This window comes from Penicillium expansum, assembly GCF_000769745.1.
Source record: "Penicillium expansum strain MD-8 chromosome Unknown contig70, whole genome shotgun sequence".
Lineage (NCBI taxonomy): Eukaryota > Fungi > Ascomycota > Eurotiomycetes > Eurotiales > Aspergillaceae > Penicillium > Penicillium expansum.
In genome coordinates this window covers 151,602-172,604 of record NW_015971495.1, presented here as the reverse complement: position 1 = coordinate 172,604, position 21,003 = coordinate 151,602, and the positions used below count along the sequence as shown (strand labels likewise).

Genomic DNA, 21,003 nt, shown 5'->3' with positions numbered 1-21,003 from the left:
TCGACCTTCCTGGCCGGCGCAGAGTTCCTCACCCACCACGATTGGAGTCTTTAGTCGACCCACGCGCGCGAACTGCAAATTCCACTCCGAGGTCCTCACCTCACTCCCCTCGCTCTACACATCGCCAGAGATCGCGTTCGCCTCTTCCAGGGCCTCACAATCCCCATGAATACCCGTGGCCACCCACTCCGCCTCACCATGGCCCATCGCAGGCCATGAGGGGCGAATGGAAAACCCCTAGACCTAGTGGTCGGCCTCAATTCTACGCCACACCACCTGAAAGCAATCCTCCGAATTGGCCCCCGCGAGACGAATACGAACGGCCGATGCATCGGAAACCTATGCCTGCGCGAGGGGGCCTCCGTATCTCCATGTCAACATCCAGGTTGCATAATAGACGCCCAAGAACCCAGGAATCTATGGAGCGCCGCCCACAGGACTTGAGCCCCCAGGGACCATCTCTGTCACGCTTCTACACAAACGGGACCACCGATGAAAATCCTCCCCGACCAAGCGTCAATTCATCTGAAACCTGGCGCTCTAGCACTGAACAAGCAAGCGGAACAGAGCGCAGCAGTGTTCTGACCAAGAGCAGCTCGATCACCGATCTTTCACCGGATACCCCCGATGCGCCTTATGGGATGGACAATGGGATGAGTGTCGAAGACGCGATTTCCATGTATCTTGATGGCTTCAGCGACGTGACCGAAGAGCCTGGCTCACCGAAATCCCACGCAGGGAGTAAAGCGCCATCAGTAACGCCTCCACCATCGCGCGATTCACACCTAGATGAAGCACACCCACTTGAATTTTCGTCGCTGAGCGACATTCCGCCGATACCCCCGATGCCAGAATCTACCATCTCGCGAGACACAAGGCCAGATTCTTTGTTTTTACCAAACTTGACGTATTCCGAACCCACACCCATACCACCCATACTCCCAGAATCCGCGCCAGAGCTCACGCCGCTGGAACCTGCACTGCATGAATATCCAGAACCCGACCCGTCGGACCCTGTTATCCCAGATTCTCCCCGCGAGGTAACTCCCTCCGCATCGCCGGTAGCCGAGGCACCTGAAGTGCATCCCGCACACCAACGACAGGCCTCGAAAAAAGTATTTATTCCCGGATTAGTGCCGCCGCTACTCCGCTCTGGAAACGGCCCTCGAGACGATTACGGATTTCGCAAAGCCACTCAATATGTAAGCCTGGATGAATACGAGACCTGGAAAGGACCCTACTCCAATCATGTGACACAACGGAGAGCCAAATGGTGTGAATTACTCAAGGAGCACGGGCTACCCACATCACAGCCGACAACATTTCCCCCGCAGTCTTCGAAGGTCAAGCGGTTCGTTCGCAAGGGAATTCCTCCAGAGTTCCGAGGTGCGGCTTGGTTCTATTATGCCGGCGGGTACGAGCTTTTGAACCGGAACCTTGGCCAATATGATGAACTTGTTGCGAAGGTTATGAGCTCGCCAAGTAACGATGACAAGGAGCATATCGAGCGTGATCTCCACCGCACATTCCCTGACAACCTCCATTTCAAACCAGAGGCTCCCGAGCAAGCGCAACATTCCGGGAGCAGCAATCCGAATTATTCCAATGTCACCACAGAGACGCAGATGATTCAGTCCCTACGTCGGGTTCTGTATGCTTATGCGCTGCATAACCCGAAAATCGGATACACCCAGTCTCTGAATTTTATCACGGGAATGCTGCTTCTTTTCCTCCCCGAGGAAAAGGCATTCTGGATGCTGCATATTATTGCTGCAGACTACTTGCCCGGAACCCATGAGATCAGTCTGGAGGGTGCCAACATTGACCTCTGGATTCTCATGGTCCTGCTCAGAGACTCCATGCCGGGCATCTATTCCAAGATCGCTGCCATGGGAGGAACCCCGTCCGGACGGGGCAAAATGCCTCCCTTAACAGTGAACTCTCGGCTGCCGGATATCACACTGGGACTGACCAACTGGCTTATGTCGGTATTCATCGGAAGTTTACCTGTGGAAACCACCCTCCGAGTCTGGGATGTTTTCTTCTACGAGGGCTCCAAGACTTTCTTCCGCGTGTCTTTGGCAATCTTCAAATCATGTGAAAAAGACATCCTCAGCGTAACAGACCCTATGGAAGCATTCCAGATCGTCCAAACCATCCCTAAAAAGCTGTTGGATGCCAACACGTTGATGGATGAATGTTTTGTACGTCGGCATCGCGTCGGACAAGGTCGTATCGAAGAACTCCGAGCTCAACGTCGGACGGCTATCCGCGAAGAAAAGTTGCGACGATCAGTAGCCTTCGGCAAAGGTCAGCTTCATTCGAAGACGGATGAGTTCACCGGCCGAAGCCGCACGCCAGTCCCGGGCATCGAGCACCGGGTCGTTGATTCCTGGCGTAACTTGAAACAACATGCATTTCGATAAGCGAATGACCACCCTGGTGTCCATGTCTGTTAGGTGTCTTTCCCAGGCCACGGTCCTCCGGGTTATGCCATCTCCTTAATGTCTGTAATCATAATTGTGAAGTTGACGGGGTTTAGCGAGGGCGGCTCTTTGTGTGCATTATAGGCGTCTTGGCTTCGAAAGGCGAAATGGGGGAATCGAGCATTTAAAGCATTTATTTTCTTGCATTTGTACATAGGAATTACAAACACATCCAAGTTCCGTGCCAAGCAGGCAACCGACTTGGCAACTCACAAATTTTGAGCAATCCACCTTGACATTGGTAGCATCCCTATAGGGCTGTAATACCAAGGTAATAGGACAGACAATATGATACCACGAAAGCTGGGAAAACTATGATTCGTCGCTCGAGCCCCTTGTATTGCTTTCTCGGGCTCTGGAACTTACGATTACAAATTTCCTGCGTGTCTCCATTGTCCTTCGCCCCATATTAATTCCTTTCAGCTGTTGAGCCAAGAATACTGCCTCCACCATGTCAATCGCTTCAAGCCTCGGTTGAACGTGCACTACCTGGCAGCTGGATTTTCCTTGATACCGCCCGAAACCGTCGATGAGTTTTGTCAAGATAGGAGCAACCTGGTCTTCAACTATGGTGTCAGTATTGTAAAAATCTTACCTGAAGTGGTCGTCAAGATCGGATCTCATGTTAACTTTCTCGAGGCCAAAAATATGATATATATTGCACAAAATACAGGGATTCCAGTGCCCGAAGTATTCACCTGCTATACATACGGCCCTATTGATCGTGATCCTGATGACTAGAGAGGTCTTTACGATACCTACATCTTTATGAGTTTTATTGAGGGCGACACGTTGGACACAGCGTGGGACACTTACGATGTCGCTACTAAAACCCGTATCTCAACACAGCTTACGGGTTATATCCAAGAGATGCGCGTTTAGCTAGTGAGGGCTATATTGGTTCTCTTGGCCATGGACCCGTTGCTGATCATTGCCTGTCGACTTCTCTTGATAAAGGTATAGCTATATATATATATCTAACAGCTCTCTTTGAAAGGTCCCTTTAAATCCGAGGAGAATTTTAAGATTTCCCTTCTTGATACCTATCAAAAAATAGCACCGAAACGTCATATCGGAAGTTTTCTCAATGGAATGCTTCTTGCATCCCACCGTACTCTCTTCGCACATGGTGACCACCGGCCTCAGAATATCATGGTTAAAGATGGTAATGTGGCTGCTATTATTGACTGGGAGCTTAGTGGTAGGTATCCTGAATACTGGGACTTTGCAAAGGCTCTACTTCTACTCATTTGGGGTTGGCAGAGTGACTGGACGGACTATGTGAAGCAAATTCTTCAACCGTACCATACTGAATATTTCATGCACCATTTCCTGATTGAGAAGTTGATGATATAGGTGGAATTGCCTTTTTTTTTTCTCCTAAAAGCGAGAGTAAATATAATTTGGGAGTTGACAAGGTTGTCGAAGAATTCGAAATAATGATAAAAAGTTAGAAGGGATAAAGACGTACCTAGGTAGGATATTTAGAATGTAGGTGAGAGATCGTGATTGAGCATCTAAATAGATCATAATAAGAGACTTTATTCTACTACTAATTTAGTATAAAATGATATCGAATTCTTCATGAAGATTGTCAGAGTTCTGCCCTGAGGTGTTATGGAGATGTTATGGAGATGTTCTGAGTCCCTCCCCCCCCGCTCTCCAATTTCCGAGGGTCCAAATCCCGGGAGGGTCCAAGTTACATTTTTGGATTTTTGCTGATCCATGGATCCCCTTTCTCTGAGGCTGAATGAGATCAAAGCTTCGTCAAAACATATAAAGAGCTCCGAGGATTTTCATTTATTTTAACAATTTAATAGGATTAGAATCTGTACAACTTAACAAAGATCACAAGCTAAACTGGATTTTTTGAATTTTACTAGCGTTTTTAGTGAATTCTTTAGCGTCTTGGATCGACGATCCCTAGGGCTGGTTGATCTTTAGGTTCGATCGAGATTTCCGCTCGGCTGTTTGGTTCGTGTCGTCACCAGTGTCAAATGCGGTAGGTTCCTTGCTTCCCCTTTCTTTTTCTTTTCCTTCTTTTCTCCATTTGGATTTTCCCCTTCTCTGAGCTTCACGCAGATATGAGTGGACAAGCTTCGAGCTACTATAACGAGGGTGTCCCTCAGGGTCAGCCTCCTCAGCCAAACTATGGTTATGAGCAGCAACATGGGAACTATCAACAGCCAAATAACCCGCCTGCACCATACCCGCAGCCAAACTACCAACAGCCAACCTATCAGCAACCTGCAGCCGAGGCCAAACCGCCGCCGCAATACCACCAAAATGTCCCAGACTCCGGATACAGCTTTGACCAGGCGTTCAAGATCGAGAAGCCCAAGTGGAATGATTTGTGGGCAGGTCTCTTGGTGAGTTTGTTGTCACACCGATGAGAACATCTAAAGCTGACTTGTTACACAGTTGATCGCTGTCTTCCTCGGATATGTCGCCGTGTCAGGACTTACCATCCACAAGTATGCCACCAACAAAGGCTTCAATGGAGGAGGAATTTATGACTCGGCCAATGATTTCTCGCTGGATACCAACACCCTCGTCCTATTTGTCTTCGTCCTTGTCGTCGCCCTAGTTTTATCTTTCCTCTATTTCATGGGCGCAAGACACTTTACCAAGACCTTCATCTGGGCAACAGGTATTCTCAACATTGTCTTCGCCCTCGCAACGGGAATCTACTACATCGCGCGCAAGCAATATGGTGGTGGAATTGTGTTCCTCCTCTTCGGCGTCTTCGCGATCGTCTGTTTCATCAGCTGGATCCCGCGTATCCCCTTCACTGCCTTCATGCTACAGACCGCCATGGATGTAGCCCGCGGCTACGGACACATCTTCCTAGTCAGCGCGATAGGTGGAATTGTCACAGTTGCTTTCGCCGCCTGGTTCTCCGTCACTATGGTCTCGATCTATGTAGCCTACGAGCCCGATTCCACTGGCACCAATCCGTCCTGCGCAAACGGTGGCTGTAGCAGAGCGAAGGTCATCGGCCTTGTCGTCTACGTGACCTTCGCCATGTACTGGGTCAGTGAGTGGATCAAGAATACCGTGCACACCACCGTCGCGGGTGTCTATGGTTCGTGGTACTTCTTCAGCAAGTCAGCCGGCGGCATGCCCAAGGGCTCAACTCGCGGCGCGTTCCGTCGCGCGACTACATACTCCTTCGGCAGTATCAGTTTTGGCAGTCTGATCATCGCGATCATCAACATGTTGCGACAGGCATGCTCTATCGCGCAGCGACACGAGGCTGGACAGGGTAACTTGGTTGGCAGTATTTGCATTTGGATTTTGGGGTGTTTCATCTCGCTCCTGGATTGGCTCGTTACTCTTTTCAACCGCTACGCCTTCTGTCACATCGCGTTGTACGGAAAGGCTTATCTCCCTGCTGCCAAGGATACCTGGAAAATGATGCGCGACCGAGGAATTGACGCTCTCGTGCAAGACTGTCTCATGGGCCCGGTTTTGACTATGGGCTCGACCTTTGTCGCCTATGTCTGTGCGCTGTTGGCCTATCTCTACCTGCAGTTCACAAACCCTGCCTACAACAGAGATGGTAACTTCACTGCTGTGATCATGGCGTTCGCTTTCTTGATTGGTCTGCAGATCTGCCAGATCTTCATGACTCCCATTGGAAGTGGTGTTGAGACTATCTTCGTGGCTATGGCTTGGGATCCTCAGGTCATGATTAATGACCACCCGGATATCTACTACAAGCTGGTGCAGCTTTACCCTAAGGTTCAGCAGGCTGTCCATGCTTGAGCTTTCTAGAGTCGCAAGGCAAGGGCCTTGAAGTTCGACTGCAACTATTTAATCGCTATGTCCATGGGCGGAATCTATATTCGCTTTTTCTCGCCATGTTTACGAATGTTAAGCACAAATTGGTGCTCGCTAATTAATTGAAGATAATTCACGATCAATAAAATTGCAAGACATGTGTCATGTATCATAATCACTCAAGTTCGAAACTATCTGAAATATCAAAGAAAAGACTAATATAAACTAAAAACCCAAGGTCCAAGTAAAACAAGAATTCCCCTCCCAAACGATCCCTCAAAAGTCCCCCTCAAACTACCTACAAAGCAACCATAACCGCCATAACAGCCGCAACCCCTAGGGCCGCAACACCCCCATGCACGGAAGCTCCTGCAGCCGCCGCGCCCTGGAAAGGCGAGAAACGAGTAGGATCAACACCAGAAGGTCTAGCCGAAGGCGTGGCTCCAGGACCAAAAATCACAGATGACGAAGCCGCACCACCCATAAATCCATGCTGACGACCAGCGGGTGTCGACGATACTGCCGCCACAGACGCCACACTACTAGCCGCTGGGACATCAACAGGGATCTGGGAGACATGCATAGGGCTCTGAGCAACAGGCGTGCTCTTGCAGCTGCAGTCGGTGCGGGTCTCGGTCACGTAGACGACACGCGGGACGGCAGCTTCAGGTGCGTAGGCGCGCTTATCGTTGACCAGCTGCATGGGTCTGCTTGCATGTCGGGCTGGTGCGGCTTCGTGATCGCTGTCGCTGCTGCAGAGGGTGCTGGCTAGGGTGCTTAGGTCCAGGCCTGCGCAGGCTGGGTTGGTTGAGGTTGTCAGGGCTTCGATGGCGGATTTGTTGGCGCAGAAGCATTCTTGAGAGGTTTTGGAGGTGCAGGTGGTGAATTTTGATGTGTCAATGTGGCCGAGGGCGGCACTCTTAGGGGTCTTTAGCTTTGTTTATTTAGGTTATGGGTTGGGGTTTGGTTCTTACGGCGCACTTGATGTAGTCTTCGGTTGATCTGGCTAGAGCGCCGGCAACAAGGACTGAGGCGGTGATGAAGGAACGCATTTTGGATGTTTTGTGGTTGTTAGAGAAGAAGTAGTTGGGAGATTGTGAAGGAGTTATACTAGAAATGGAAGTCTAGTATAGTATATTATAGAACGGAACTATGGAAAGAGAGACCAGCGAGAGATATTGCTTTATGTACAATTAGATTTTTCTATCAGTCATTTTCAGAGTAAACATTCGCTTTGACATCACATCCCTTCATCCCTTCATGGTTGGGGGTAATGGGGTTTATGACGTCCAGGAATCCTGTTGATGGATAGTTCCCGATATAGAGACAGTGCTTGTCCTAAGAGATAAGCTTCAGATCGCATTTTTGGTCTGACGCCTGCGAGAACCATGTACACTTGATCCCCTGTTTATCGTACTGGAATGATGGAAGAATGTGCCAGTTGCCACGTCCTTGTGGCGTTCCTGGTTTATCCCTAGGTCCCTTATACTCCGAAGAATGTTGGGTTGAAAGATCAAGGGACTGTCTCATTTTTGTGTTTCATTGATCTTCATTGTGTTAAAAGAAGGAAATCTATCGTCGAGTTGGAAGGAAATCGAGATTATCTGCTTGTATTCGAAATGGACATTGAGTTAGGGCTATAACGGTAATTGCATCGTGATATTCAAGGAGTCGTCCCGTAACGTCAAAGACTCGGACGTCTATCACTCGGACGACTCTAAACCGCTATCTAAACTCAATCCTTTTTTAAGGACTTGTACGAATGCCATCTTGTTATTTTATCTTCAGTGTACCTAATGTGTACAGATGCAGCATTAAACAAACACATTCAACTTGAAAAGTCAACAGGCACTCAAGGATGATACAATTTGGAGATACCAAGGTTCAGCTGTATTTACTTAGGCATCAAATTTCTAGAACAGTCACTTACACCCTAGTTTTCGACCTTGGTGACCGCTCTGCCAGCAAGTAGTTTGTCGCTGAACAACGAATTTATAGTATGATTAGAATTATTTACGAGCAAACGTATCTGCGATAGGTATATCTCATTCTATCTGATCAAATCATCCTACTATTCCTTTCTCAGTGACTTCCTCCGCCCTTCTCTCGACGTGCTAGTTCCCTGACAATTCCCTCCTTCGCAAAGTAACTGTAACAAGTTGCACCATTCTCAATCTTCCGTTGATGATATTTGAGTGAAGGGGTCTTCATGTTCCAGAGAATCTCGCATATATCCCAGGGCAGCTCCTCTGACGATGTGACATCGGAAGTCGATGAACGAGATAGGTGATTTTGGGAACGTTTTCTTTTCGACGAGAATGCTGGCATGAGTTCCGGGGGTCGTTTTAGCGATGAGAAATCGAGGCGTGCACGCGATTGAGAGACTTGGGGTGAAAGTTGGTTTCCAAGGTTGAAGCCCCCGAGATTAGGCTGTGTGATTTGCAGTTTGGGCAAAGTTTGGAAAACCAGTTGGTCATCCTCATCTGCTTTGTAGAACCCGGGGGCAATAGGAATATTTCCTAATTCCCAAATAGTGGATGTCTGTGCTGGTGGAGTCATGGGTCGAAAGGTCTTGTAGGCTGTCTGTGCACCGGGCGGTTTCGAGGGCAACATGATAGAATAGTGAGGGTTGAAATGAGAGAGGTATTCCGGAATCTGAAATCCTTACCTTAGTTAGTGTGAACTGATAATAGATTGGATAGAGGAACTAACCGAGCACGCGCGTACCAAAGCGGAGGCCCTTAAGGCTGTGAATATGAGCTGAGAATGGATTAGACAGAGGAACTGGCTAAGTACGCGCGTTTCAAATCGGAGATCCTCAAGGCTGTGGGCGTGAAGGGAGAATAGGTGGGAGGGTGCAAACGATCAAGCGAAGTGGCATTTGATGGAGAGATGTCCAAGTGACGGACGGTCGATGCTATGGATGGTCCGAATGCTAGAAACGTTGGGGGAATTGTAGGACGAAGCATCTCCAAAAATAAAGGCATGAGGAGGGCCATCAAAAGTAATTCACTAACAAACAAGTAGTACTGGGTGGGCCAAGTGGTCCATTAGGCATAGACTGGGCAGCTCACAGAGTCCATATGTCTCCTGTGATATGGAGACAGATATAGGCTGGAAGAAACGGGCTCACGGCAATAATTAGGAGTATCGGGTGGTTATCACCCGCCAACCAGCGCTCCAAAGGCCCTGTTCACGGAGCCATCCTCCATCCACACATTGTCCAATGGCATTATCCAGCTACCGAGTGAGATTCATTCGATGAGAAGTAAGATCTCTCTATCATGAAGGTCTGTACGTGGCGCTATCACGGGGTGCTGTTGGTCCCAGAGTTTGGCTTTATTATACCATTCTACAGCTTCGTATGTTGGGAAGATTGGGATGACACCCGGAAAGTGTGAGACCTCTTCCAAATTTGAGGCAGCTCCCCCCGTGACGATTAAAGCAGAAGGTGAGAGGGGGGAGAGAGAGGGGAAGAGAGAGATATATATATATTTCAGAATTGGTGGGTTGCCTACCTGTTTGCTTGCTCTTTGTCTGGTTTTGGTTGCTACTGATCTTCATATCGTCACTACAGGAACAAGGCGTAGCCCAACATAAGGAAGTCTCTATTTAAAGAACTAGTCCAAGCATATATTGTCGTGAATGTCCTAAAAAAACTCCCGTAGACGACTTTGATCACTAGGATGTAGAAAAAAATTCATAAAATACGGTTGCCACTGAACATATAAAACGAAGAAATGAAAAGAAATGAAAATTAAGCAACTTATTTGTATACTAGTCACCATTGCCGCGAAGAACTATCAAATTGGGTATAACTAAAAATCCAAACCACTAATCCGATCGCTTCCAAACCGTCCAATAGCGAAGAAAAACCAAAGATGACCAACATATATAGAGAATGATAAGTCGCAAGCCCAGCTCAGAACTTCTCACTGGTCACACAACGCGTCGAATTGACCAACAACCAAGCCAAGATCTTCACAATAAGCGTCAACCCTTTCACAATCAAATCCAAGCCAAAGAACAGTATACGCAAGATAGTGCGAGTAAGCCCGGGCAACTTCTCTCCCTCTCGAGACGAACTATTCCCATATCGACCATACTTCTCCAAGTCAAACTCCTCAACCACAACCTGCTTGTTTTTATTCTTCTTCGATCTTCGACTATTTTCCTGAGGCTTGGAAGGGGATCGGTTCCAGAACGTGAAAAGACCCTTCTTTCCCGACGCCTCTTTGGACTTTTTCTGCGCTGATTTAATCTGCGATGCCAAGTTCATGCTCTCTGCTGCGTCTTCGCGCTCAGCCACCGTAGTCACCAATTTACCCTGAAACACAGGCATCGAGTAAGGGCCAGGATTGTGGGAGGTGGGTGGTCTAGACGACTTTGGCGATCCGAGAACCATATCTGCAAGGATCGGGTTCGTGGCTTCGTCTGAGACGGCAACTGCCAGCATCGCAGCGATGAGAGAGTCGATGGCGTATAAAGAGGGAATAGTAGCCATAACAGCAGCCGGAGAAATCGAAAATGTTTTCGTAGCGAAGTCCAAGGATGCAAGCGGCTCGTCAAAGTCCGTGACAGGGAGTACGGATGTGCGTAGATTAGCAGCTTGCTGAGCGGCTTCCATTGCCGTTGAAGACACTGGGCCAGTAACAATGATTGTTGGTGGCTGACGAGGAGAGGCATCTCCTGACGGCGCGGAGACTGTGATGTGCACCATTCCTGAAGATTGCGATCGCACCGGGGAGAGTGGAATTCCGACAGCGCCCACAAGAGCGGGTGGGTTGTGTCTTGAGAGATACGGGTGTCTCAGCTCATACAGTCGTTGATGGCGGTTCCAGGAGAGCCGGCAGGACTCTTGTGCTGCGGCCCGTTTGAGCGCATCGGTTTCTACTTCTGCCGTCTCGGCGGGAGTTAGGTGGTGTTGCTTGCTGATCTCATCGGCTTGGTCTATTGCCAACATGGCGGCTAGTCGAGAGAATAATAGGGTCACGAGTCCGTCGTTGGGATGCTCGCGGCGTATGCGGTCTTCAAGACTCATAATCATGATTGGGACGTCGTGGTTGGGCCGAGAAGGATCGCATCTACTTAGGGCGAGTTCGTTTGTTGAATATGTTTGTAGTGTGTACAACGGGTTCTGGGAGTTGCCGAGGGTGAATGTAGCTGGCCCCGTCCTGCGATATGTTAGTATTGCGTATAATACATATTTAGAAGGCATGAAAACTTACTTTGTCATGCGTAGGTTCAATGTCCCAACAAGATCTCGCGTTCTCTGGCCGTTGGCCGTTTCCCATAGTATCTTCAGTTCCTCCATGGATGAGTATGTAACCTCCTCGGACTCCAAAGCACCAGTTGGGAAGTTGAGCACACTCGCAGGTACAGTCTTCGGCCCGAGAACATGATCAATCTCAGTATTTGTTGACAGCGTAAGCTTAGGAGGCTTCCGGGAAGACTTGACGGGCCGTGGGGCATCTGGAACCTGTGGGTGATATGCCTGCTGATTGAAAGGCAGTTTTGGATCGAACTGGGGGAACATGGATCTCATCGGGACCGAGGTAGCAGACGATTGCGACGATTGCGGAGAGACAGTTGACGCCGTAGTGTGATGGCTGCTACTGCTGCTGCTTTGACTAGCATGTGAATGCAAAGGCTGCTGGTTCACTCCCTTGGCTTGACGATTCTGACTGTGCATAGATTGAGGGGACTTGGAATCACGGGATGCTCCCGCCATAGCCGGCGGGGATTTGGATCTTGAAGCATCTCCTGGTGGTGGAGGTGGAATACCCTGAGTGTCTTCGATAATCTGAAGCAGTAAGGATTCAGTCTTGCTAGTATCCTTGATCTCCTGAAGAGGGATCGAAGAGGCCGGCTCAGATGTAGTTACTGGTTTCTTCCCAGCTTTGCGAAACGGGTTATTAGACCGATTTACCTCGGGCGATGGGGGTGGAAATAATTGAAATTGGTTCATCTTGTCACTCATCTTCAAACACGGAGGAGGCTATAAACAAAGACAGAGCGCGAAAGCCGGGGGTCATGACTGAGATATACCCCATTCTCACCGAATATGCGCACAAGCCCGACAGACCAAGCAGAGAACATGGTTTGTCGAGATGTGTGACAACCCTGCTTATACGGTGGGCGCTTAACTGATTTGGGGTGTGATTGGCCCCCATCCTGGGATGGGCACGTCCATCTGCAGTAGCGGCGCTTCAATGCAGCCTGGTGATTGGTTTTTGGATCATGGGGAATCTATATTTATCGTGATTCGGAGATTATATTGGCTGGTTATTTTTGCAGTGAAGAAGTCGGGGAGTAAGCTCGTTTGTCCCTGTTGACCGTGTTGACCCTGGTATCTGCATATCACTCGGTCTGTCGGCTCCGGGACCTGGTAAATGGATAAATTCAAGGGAAAATGACATGATTTGACGAATAGCATAGGATACTGATTAAACTCTATAGAAGTGCTTAATCGATGTTCCCATATCGTACAGGATGAAATCTCGTATCTATTTCGCCACCCGATTGGACGAAAAGCGTCCTCGGGTGCTTTGAAGGATATACCACATTTGCAATAGTTCGATTTTGAAATGAATGATAGTAGTGTGGAATAATATATGCAATGTAATGCTATTTGAAATTCTTCTTGATTTCCTGTACAATCGGGGCAATTTACATGGTAGAGCCCTCCAACTCCTCCAGGCGGTGCATATCCATATCCTTCTCCAACAAAGGAATCACGTAAGGGTCGAAAGTCTTCCAGTAAGGGTTGTTGAGGTGGTATTCCTGCGACGATTCCTGGACGTAGCGCTCGACGATGGTGAAGTCCTGCTTGTCGAAAACGGACTGCATCACGAACCAAGAGAGGGTCTCCTTGTCGTTCGAGTAGACGTTGGAGGCCTCAACAAGCTTGGCCTTGAGTTTGGAGATGGACTCCTCGTCCGGCTTGGCGCGGAGGTCTACTGCTGTTAGCGTGGGAAATACACATGGAGCATGTATCAATGACAGGGGTATCACATACGAACGACGATTGTGTAAACCATGATGAATGTGTAGGGTGCGGGGATGGATAATAGAGGGGAAGTGAGGGGCAACGGGCTTAAGACAGTTAAATATTTAAATACTTAAATACTTTTGACATATTTAGTCAGTCATCGGTGAGAGAAACCATCTTTTCAAGGTGGATCTGTGTAAATCCCCGAGATTTACCCGTGGGGATCCCGGCTTCGGCATAAGCTTATTTCTCTACACATGTTGAAATCTTGGAAGATATATAGCTTTCACAGTCAATTCACATGAATTTCTATATATTTTAATGATGTTATTTACATGATACTATACAATTACTCGTGTTTGCCTTGGTCTTGACCCACGGCCTCAGTGTGGACACTGTGGGTAAGACCCTCCGCCATAGAAATCGCACCTTCCATGTTACCCTTGTTATACAAAAATAGGCCTTGGAGAGCAGCTGCGCTGGTGTTGATAGACCGATCAGCCTTGTGACCCGATTCATCTTCAATCAAGCCAAGCTCCTGAAGCCGATCCAAGAAAAGTTTGCGATAAACCCCGTCGGTATCAATCTCTTCATAGAATCTATCCCATAGGCAAGCGACCTGGTAACGAGTCACTTCGCCTAAACGGACAGTCATATCCACACGCCCGGGACGGACCAACGCCTCATCAAGTCGTTCAACGTGGTTGGTAGTAAGGAAGATGATGCGCTCCTCTGCACTAGCAACTCCGTCAAGTGCATTCAGCAGTCCCGAGAAAGTCACATTAGCCCCGCGATAGCCATCTGCGTCGCTTTGCTCGCGTCGGTTCGAGAACGCGGCATCCACATCTTCCAGCAGAACCAGCGTTCGGTTTGGAACAATTGTGAGCAGATGATTTAACCGGTCGTCGGTCAAGCCACGCTCGCTCAGGTTCAGAATCGCAATATCGTAATCCAACTCGCCCGCTAGTGCCTGGATGAAAGAGCTCTTGCCGGTACCCGGAGGACCGTATAAGAGATATCCTCGTCGGTATGGAATTCCACGGTCATTATACCATGATGAACTTGAAATGAAGTCTTCCACATCTGCCACAACCCGTTCCTTGACTCCCTCGTGGAGAACAACCGACTCCAATGGACGCTTCCGGCGCGGATTTCCAAATGGTTTCCACTCGGTGCCCCAGCTGTTATAGATTGTCGTCTTGCCTTCGTGGCCCTTTGCGGCATATGCGTGAGCTTCGGTAAAGAGATCCTCGAAGATGTGGCGTTGAGAATAGAGGGTGGTGAGGGTAATTGTCTCCCATGGCTTTCCGGTCTGGATATCACGGGACTTCGACTCGCGCATACGATTGACGAAGACAAACGCATTCTTATACCTCAAAACGTGTTTTCCAGGCCCGGGAATCAGCGAAAAGTGTGTGTGAATTGCTCCATTCGAATGTTCCACCTTCTGCGTCTGGATGGAGAGGTGGCGCATGCCGGGTGTGAGCTTTTGGAGGAATCGGTCCATGTAGGTAGAGGTACTCGCTGCAGCCTTGCCTGCATTGAGTTGTGATTGTTGGTAAAGAGTCATCCAGTGTAGGAACCATGGATAGGAGTCATCTTTGATGCTGATCTCGACGTCCACTAGCATCCGCCGGCGGAGAAGAGCGGCGCCATGTCGGACGCCTTTCTGTGCTAGAGTCAATCCTGCTCCGAGACCTGCAAGGCCGAATCCCTAGCAAGAAAACAATATTAGCACATCGTTTCTGATCGAAACACTTCTAAGTCTCATACCGCTGTGAACAAGGGATTACTCGTTAGCTGCGAGAAGAGACTTCCGTCGCCTTTTTGGGCCGACTGTAGGGCCTGTGTTCTCTGCTGCAGAATCAGGTCGCCCGCAGACGGCGCAGCGCTAGGGACCGCATTTGGCTCCATACCAAATCAACAGTGTCGTGAAGATCGCGAATGTCGAGAAGATCGATAAGCACGGATATCGGAGTTACAACGGGCCGAGTATTTAAGGTACCCACGGTCATGTCACAGGGCAATCCATGGGAGAATCAACGATTGAGAACATGCAGAACTACAACCTTCTACGGTTGGAATATACAATATTACCTGATGTCTATGTTTTCAGTATGGGGGCAGATGCATGACTTCGCACCCCGGTGATCTCGGTGTTAACAGCGTCGGAAATGGCCCCATGTCGGAGATATCGGAAATAAATACCTTTGTGCATCTCACATTCTTCTGCCCAAAACGCCTTCGTATTCTGTATCTAGACAAGGGGGCTGTGTCCTAGAGCTTTAACCCCTCATGCGACCTCTTTTTCGTTCCCCGTTTACTCGGTGGACACAATCCCGACGCGTTTTTCATCCAGCAATCCGCAACATGAGCACTCCAACCACTGCTGCAGTGCTATATGCGCTGACTGTGTCGAAATCCCCGCCTAGACCTAGCCCAGAGGATGTTTTGGAGAAAACCCATCATGCGAAGAGTGGATTCAAAAACCCGTGGGAGTAAGTGAGCCTCTGTGACTTGCTGGGTTCTCGATCGTTCGTCGCATAGACTAATCATGAACGTTGTAGATCTTTCCGCGATATGGATTCGAAAGATATCATGCAAATGATGATGTAGGTGATTTTCGATCATCGAAACAAACCACTCTCTAACGCGCGAAAATGCAGCCTTCGTCGATTGAACGGCAAAGCGAACACACCTGATACCACTCCGCCAACTGTCACCGTTCGCAAGCCCGAGTTTCTTCCCAGCCGAGATACCCCCAAGCTGCGCGCAACTTGGCTTGGGCATGCATGCTATTATGTGGAGTTCCCAAGCGGTCTCCGAGTGCTATTTGATCCAGTGTTCGAAGCGCGTTGTGGGCCATGCTGCGGACCATATTCCCTAGGTCCGAAGCGCTATACTGAGCCTGCATGTCAAGCCAAAGATATCCCTGTCATCGATGCAGTGGTTATCTCCCATAATCACTACGACCATCTCTCCTACCCAACCATCTCGGAGATTGCAAAAAGACACCCCAATTGCCACTTCTTCGCGCCACTAGGTAACAAGTCCTGGTTCCACAACTCGGGCATCAAAAATGTGACCGAGCTGGACTGGTGGGATGAGAGTGATATTGCAATGTCACCCAAGGAGGGAAAGACCCCTCAGGTTGAACCAGTAGGCGAAGCTTCCGCTGCCGCAGAGATCAAGGCGCGTATCAGTTGCCTTCCTTGTCAGCATGTTACTGCCCGCACCCCTTTCGACAAATACAAGACACTATGGGCTTCCTGGGCCATTGAGTCTGGTGGTAGCAAGGTGTATTTTGCTGGGTATGATAAGCTCCCCTACACTATCCACGCCATCAGAATGTTACCTTGCTGACCTCCAATCTAGTGATTCCGGCTACCGGGCAGTGGACGAGCTACCAGAAGGGGAGGATGATTGGGACCCCAAGTACAATTTCCCCATATGTCCTGCCTTTGAGCAGGTAGGCGAGTTCCGTGGACCATTTGATCTTGGCTTGATCCCTATTGGCGCATATGCTCCTCGTCATATCTTCAGTGCAGCACATTCTGACCCCCATGATGCTGTTCGCATATTCAAAGACACCAAGTGCAAACAGGCATTGGCCATGCATTGGGGTACTTGGGTACTTACTGAGGAGGATGTGCTTGAGCCTCCTAAGAAGCTCAAGGAGGCGTTGAAGAAACACGATCTCGCTGAGAACGGTGTTTTTGATGTGTGCGAGATTGGGGAGAGCCGTGAGTTTTGAATAAACTCCGCTTCATACAAAACTCCACTTCATGTATGATAATTTCATAGCCTGTGTTAGCATGTGCTTATCCTTGCTATTTGTATGTATGATTTTGCATCTGAATATTGCCATTCACGCAATAGCGGAGTGGTCCTGTATCTTTGGTTCATATTGTTTTCGCTCATTTCCATATTCACTCTTATTTCAGTGCCGTAGGGAATAAGTTAACCAACTTGGGGCTTGTTGGTTATCCCATTTTTCCTCATGCTTACCCAGGTCCCTATGTAAATTTTGTTGTTAACGAACGTTCCTTCCTTGAATGGCTCGTGAATTTGGTAAGAAAGCACCTGACATTACCATGAGAGACCAACCATTCTTCTCGACCACTTTTCTCAAAATGTGGCTGGTCAGCCACGGGGTAACAGTTGGCGCCTTTGACTTTGTTTCCACTTTCTATACCCAAAATGTTTGAACTACTCCCCTTAGGTGTAAGCCCACGAAATTCTATTGGCTAGATGCGAGGGCCAAAAAAAGGCAAATGCATACAACTTCTCTCAACGATTACATGAATATGTATAACAACACATAATGAAATAGACCGTATGTGACTGTATATCTTGAACTAACTATAACTTTGTGGAAAGTTGGAGATGTTTGCCTGGTTTGTCAGGGACACACGCTAGCCTCATATGGACTAGTCCGAGGGAGCTCCCACTTCGCCTGGAAATTTGATGGAATGCGGGCGAACAGCGTTGAAGTCGGAACTCTTGGATTGTCATCTTCGTGCAATATTTTTTTTGATATTCACAAGTGATAAAGGCCGTCTTTTATCTACTTCCCACTCAAACTACAATAAAACACCGCCAATATGCAGGCTCCGGTGGTGGTGATGAGTAGGTTACCCCCCATCGAGTTGATCCCCTTTAAGTGCTAACAAATCATCCAGACACCAATTCCGGTGAGCGCCAGGTTGGCCGGAAAGCACAGATGTCTAACATTACCGCGGCGAAGACGTACGATATTCCTCGATCCTCCGATGTTCTCCCCTGCTCGCTGCTAATTCAATAAACACCAGTGTTGCGGATATCATTCGGTCGTGTCTCGGACCCAAGGCGATGTTGAAGATGTTGCTTGACCCTATGGGCGGTATTGTGTTGACCAACGATGGCCACGCTATTCTGCGAGAGATCGAAGTGTCGCACCCCGCGGCCAAGAGCATGATCGAGCTCAGCCGTACCCAGGATGAGGAGGTCGGAGATGGTACCACAACAGTCATCATCCTAGGTATGACAAGATGCATTTTGGAAGAGTCGATGATAAATGCTGATATTCCGTAGCCGGTGAAATGCTCGCCCAGGCCATCCCCCAGCTCGAACGCAACATTCACCCCGTCGTTATCATCCAGGCTTTCAAGCGTGCCCTCGCCGATGCCCTTCAGATCGTGGAGGATGTCTCGACACCCGTTGATATTCACGATGACAAGGCCATGTACAGCCTTATCCAGTCCTCCATTGGAACCAAGTTCGTGTCCCGTTGGTCAGAGCTCATGTGCAGCCTCGCTTTGCGCGCTGTGCGAACTGTCTCCTTTGATGTCGGTAGCGGAAAGCAGGAAGTCGATATCAAGCGCTACGCCCGTATTGAGAAGGTTCCCGGTGGCCAAATTGAGGACTCTGAGGTGATCGACGGTGTGATGGTCAACAAGGATATCACGCATCCCAAGATGCGTCGCAGAATCGAAAACCCCCGTATTCTTCTGCTGGATTGCCCCCTTGAGTACAAGAAGGGCGAGTCCCAAACCAACATCGAGATCTCCAAGGAGGATGACTGGAACCGTATTCTCCAGATTGAGGAGGAGCAGGTCAAGCACATGTGCGAGGCCGTTCTGGCTTTCAAGCCTGACGTTGTTATCACTGAGAAGGGTGTTTCCGGTAAGCAAGCGGTGTGATTCGGGCTATTGATTGAACGTTCTAACCATCGAGATTTACTAGATCTTGCACAGCACTTCCTGGTGAAGGCCAACATCACAGCGCTCCGCCGCGTGCGGAAGACCGACAACAACCGTATTGCCCGTGCAAGCGGTGCCACCATCGTCAACCGTGTCGATGACATCCAGGAGTCCGATATTGGTACCGGTTGCGGACTGTTCGAGATTGAGAAGATTGGTGATGAGTACTTCACATTCATGCGCAAGTGCAAGTCCCCGAAGGCCTGCACAATTCTGCTGCGCGGCCCCTCCAAGGATATCCTTAACGAGGTCGAGCGCAACCTGCAGGATGCCATGTCTGTTGCTCGTAACGTTATCTTCCACCCTCGTCTGTCTCCCGGTGGTGGTGCTACTGAGATGGCTGTCTCCGTGAAGCTCAGCCAGCTTGCCCGCTCCGTTGAGGGTGTCCAGCAGTGGCCATACAAGGCTGTTGCCGATGCTATGGAGGTCATTCCCCGTACATTGGCCCAGAACGCTGGCGCCAGCCCCATCCGTGTGCTTACCAGTCTCCGTGCCAAGCACGTTGAGGGCCACAACACCTGGGGTCTGGATGGCGAGTCTGGCAACTTGGTTGATATGAAGGAGTACGGTGTTTGGGAGCCCGAAGCTGTCAAGCTCCAGAGCATCAAGACTGCGGTCGAGGTAAGCTCTCTACTATTTTCCCATATGCACTACATTCCACTAACATCTCTCTCTCTAGTCTGCATGTCTCCTTCTTCGTGTCGACGACATCTGCAGTGGAAAGTCCGCTCAACAGATCGCCGGCGGCGGCGGTGGCGGCGAGGAATGATCGATAGACGAAAAAGAAAAATGATTGGACTCGAGGTCCGTACATAATGTTACACGATTTGCCTCATGGCTGTCTTCCTTCTGTATGAATATCCTAGATTCAAAAAAAACCAAATCCAGATGGGTATCTTCGTATCGTACACAGCCAGTTCTTGAACCCGCCTCGACTAGTCCTCATCGTGGAAAATAACACCAGGAACTTCCTGCTGGGCCACCTGGCCATCCACAGCGCCCCCATCCTGGTCTTCCATGGTGACCATCGAGCCCGGGGCTGCTGAGCTCTCCACAGGAGCATTATCGTTCTGATCACCACCACCCTTCTTGCCACGCGCATTCTTCTTCTTCTCCCTCCTCTTGCGATTCTTCTCCGTCTTCTCATCATCCTTGCGCTTCTTCTCTTCACGTTCTTTCTCCCAAGTCTCATTATTCTTCTCGGCATCCACCTCGGACTGCATCATCCGCAGTCGTTCATATTCCCGCCGCCGACTGGCCTTGTACACGTGGAATTCGCCGGAGCCCGCACCGGCCGAGGAACCTTGCACATTGGTGACGATCTCTGGTGGCGCTGAGAGAGATGCCACGGTGCGCGGCTTCAGGGCACCCGGTAGGTGCAGGTCTTTACTCGGGTCTTTGAAGAGTGTCTGGATTTCGTTGGCGACCTCGGAATGCGGTGTCACAGCGCGCCGTTTTGTTGGCCGCTTGCTGCGTGGATCCGCACTTGTGGGGATGGATTCTGGGCCTGGTTCGGACATTGTGCGGGTGTTGGGTCGAGGAGAGGTGATGCGACCGCGTGGAATCGGTGGGGTTTGCGCGAGTGGGAGGAATTGGTGTCTTCTCCTTTGATCTGGTAGTGGAAGAGGACTCCCTTTTGGCACTAGGAAATGTTCACTGTGTGTTTTGTGGGTTTTTGATTGCTCAAGTGCAGCGAGAAAGGCGAGTCGTAGGTAGTAACAAGCTCGAGATGTAGACTTGGGCAACCTTCAACTATCAAAATAATCTAACCGCATTCGGTTAGCGGCATAAGCACATGGCAGATCACCGTTTCGAAGGGGTTTCTTCTATATATTATTTGGCTGAGGATACTTACTTTCATGCTATTCAAGTTGCTGATCATCGGCTATCTTCCAAACACCGTAACAATGATATCCAAAATGGCCTTGCGAAAATTATATCGGTGTAGAATGCTAATTCTATACATTTATCACGTCCATCCAATGGGTCTTTCCCCCATTTT

The 21,003-nt window shown here is 49.3% G+C and overlaps 10 protein-coding genes across 10 annotated transcripts; 4 read left to right on the top strand and 6 right to left on the bottom strand.

Moving 5' to 3' along the window:
- Positions 1 to 215: 215 nt before the first annotated feature.
- On the top strand, positions 216 to 2,426 carry PEX2_027070 (putative GTPase activating protein (Gyp3); the record flags this gene model as incomplete). The annotated part of the gene is made up of 1 exon (XM_016739982.1): positions 216 to 2,426. The coding sequence occupies one exon, from the start codon at positions 216 to 218 to the stop codon at positions 2,424 to 2,426; it is 2,211 nt and encodes a 736-aa protein (XP_016593629.1).
- Positions 2,427 to 4,570: 2,144 nt separating this feature from the next.
- On the top strand, positions 4,571 to 6,254 carry PEX2_027060 (choline transporter-like family protein; the record flags this gene model as incomplete). The annotated part of the gene is made up of 2 exons (XM_016739981.1): positions 4,571 to 4,855; positions 4,908 to 6,254. The coding sequence occupies 2 exons, from the start codon at positions 4,571 to 4,573 to the stop codon at positions 6,252 to 6,254; spliced, it is 1,632 nt and encodes a 543-aa protein (XP_016593628.1).
- A 313-nt stretch (positions 6,255 to 6,567) lies between these two features.
- Positions 6,568 to 7,321, bottom strand: PEX2_027050 (uncharacterized protein; the record flags this gene model as incomplete). The annotated part of the gene is made up of 2 exons (XM_016739980.1): positions 6,568 to 7,197; positions 7,244 to 7,321. 2 exons carry the CDS (start codon positions 7,319 to 7,321, stop codon positions 6,568 to 6,570), a joined length of 708 nt encoding a protein of 235 aa, XP_016593627.1.
- A 1,030-nt stretch (positions 7,322 to 8,351) lies between these two features.
- Positions 8,352 to 8,882, bottom strand: PEX2_027040 (uncharacterized protein; the record flags this gene model as incomplete). The annotated part of the gene is made up of 1 exon (XM_016739979.1): positions 8,352 to 8,882. The coding sequence occupies one exon, from the start codon at positions 8,880 to 8,882 to the stop codon at positions 8,352 to 8,354; it is 531 nt and encodes a 176-aa protein (XP_016593626.1).
- Positions 8,883 to 10,191: 1,309 nt separating this feature from the next.
- On the bottom strand, positions 10,192 to 12,368 carry PEX2_027030 (uncharacterized protein; the record flags this gene model as incomplete). Its single annotated transcript, XM_016739978.1, has 3 exons — positions 10,192 to 11,443; positions 11,498 to 12,267; positions 12,318 to 12,368. The coding sequence occupies 3 exons, from the start codon at positions 12,366 to 12,368 to the stop codon at positions 10,192 to 10,194; spliced, it is 2,073 nt and encodes a 690-aa protein (XP_016593625.1).
- Positions 12,369 to 12,938: 570 nt separating this feature from the next.
- On the bottom strand, positions 12,939 to 13,309 carry PEX2_027020 (putative quinol monooxygenase; the record flags this gene model as incomplete). The annotated part of the gene is made up of 2 exons (XM_016739977.1): positions 12,939 to 13,225; positions 13,288 to 13,309. The coding sequence occupies 2 exons, from the start codon at positions 13,307 to 13,309 to the stop codon at positions 12,939 to 12,941; spliced, it is 309 nt and encodes a 102-aa protein (XP_016593624.1).
- Positions 13,310 to 13,609: 300 nt separating this feature from the next.
- PEX2_027010 (bifunctional AAA family ATPase chaperone/translocase BCS1) lies at positions 13,610 to 15,174 on the bottom strand (the record flags this gene model as incomplete). Its single annotated transcript, XM_016739976.1, has 2 exons — positions 13,610 to 14,974; positions 15,034 to 15,174. 2 exons carry the CDS (start codon positions 15,172 to 15,174, stop codon positions 13,610 to 13,612), a joined length of 1,506 nt encoding a protein of 501 aa, XP_016593623.1.
- A 456-nt stretch (positions 15,175 to 15,630) lies between these two features.
- PEX2_027000 (uncharacterized protein) lies at positions 15,631 to 17,014 on the top strand (the record flags this gene model as incomplete). The annotated part of the gene is made up of 4 exons (XM_016739975.1): positions 15,631 to 15,758; positions 15,828 to 15,872; positions 15,927 to 16,571; positions 16,636 to 17,014. 4 exons carry the CDS (start codon positions 15,631 to 15,633, stop codon positions 17,012 to 17,014), a joined length of 1,197 nt encoding a protein of 398 aa, XP_016593622.1.
- An 850-nt stretch (positions 17,015 to 17,864) lies between these two features.
- PEX2_026990 (chaperonin-containing T-complex subunit CCT3) lies at positions 17,865 to 19,770 on the top strand (the record flags this gene model as incomplete). The annotated part of the gene is made up of 6 exons (XM_016739974.1): positions 17,865 to 17,889; positions 17,943 to 18,009; positions 18,072 to 18,280; positions 18,334 to 18,924; positions 18,985 to 19,622; positions 19,681 to 19,770. The coding sequence occupies 6 exons, from the start codon at positions 17,865 to 17,867 to the stop codon at positions 19,768 to 19,770; spliced, it is 1,620 nt and encodes a 539-aa protein (XP_016593621.1).
- Positions 19,771 to 19,936: 166 nt separating this feature from the next.
- Positions 19,937 to 20,521, bottom strand: PEX2_026980 (PRKRIP1 family protein; the record flags this gene model as incomplete). Its single annotated transcript, XM_016739973.1, has 1 exon — positions 19,937 to 20,521. The coding sequence occupies one exon, from the start codon at positions 20,519 to 20,521 to the stop codon at positions 19,937 to 19,939; it is 585 nt and encodes a 194-aa protein (XP_016593620.1).
- Between the last annotated feature and the right edge of the window lie 482 nt (positions 20,522 to 21,003).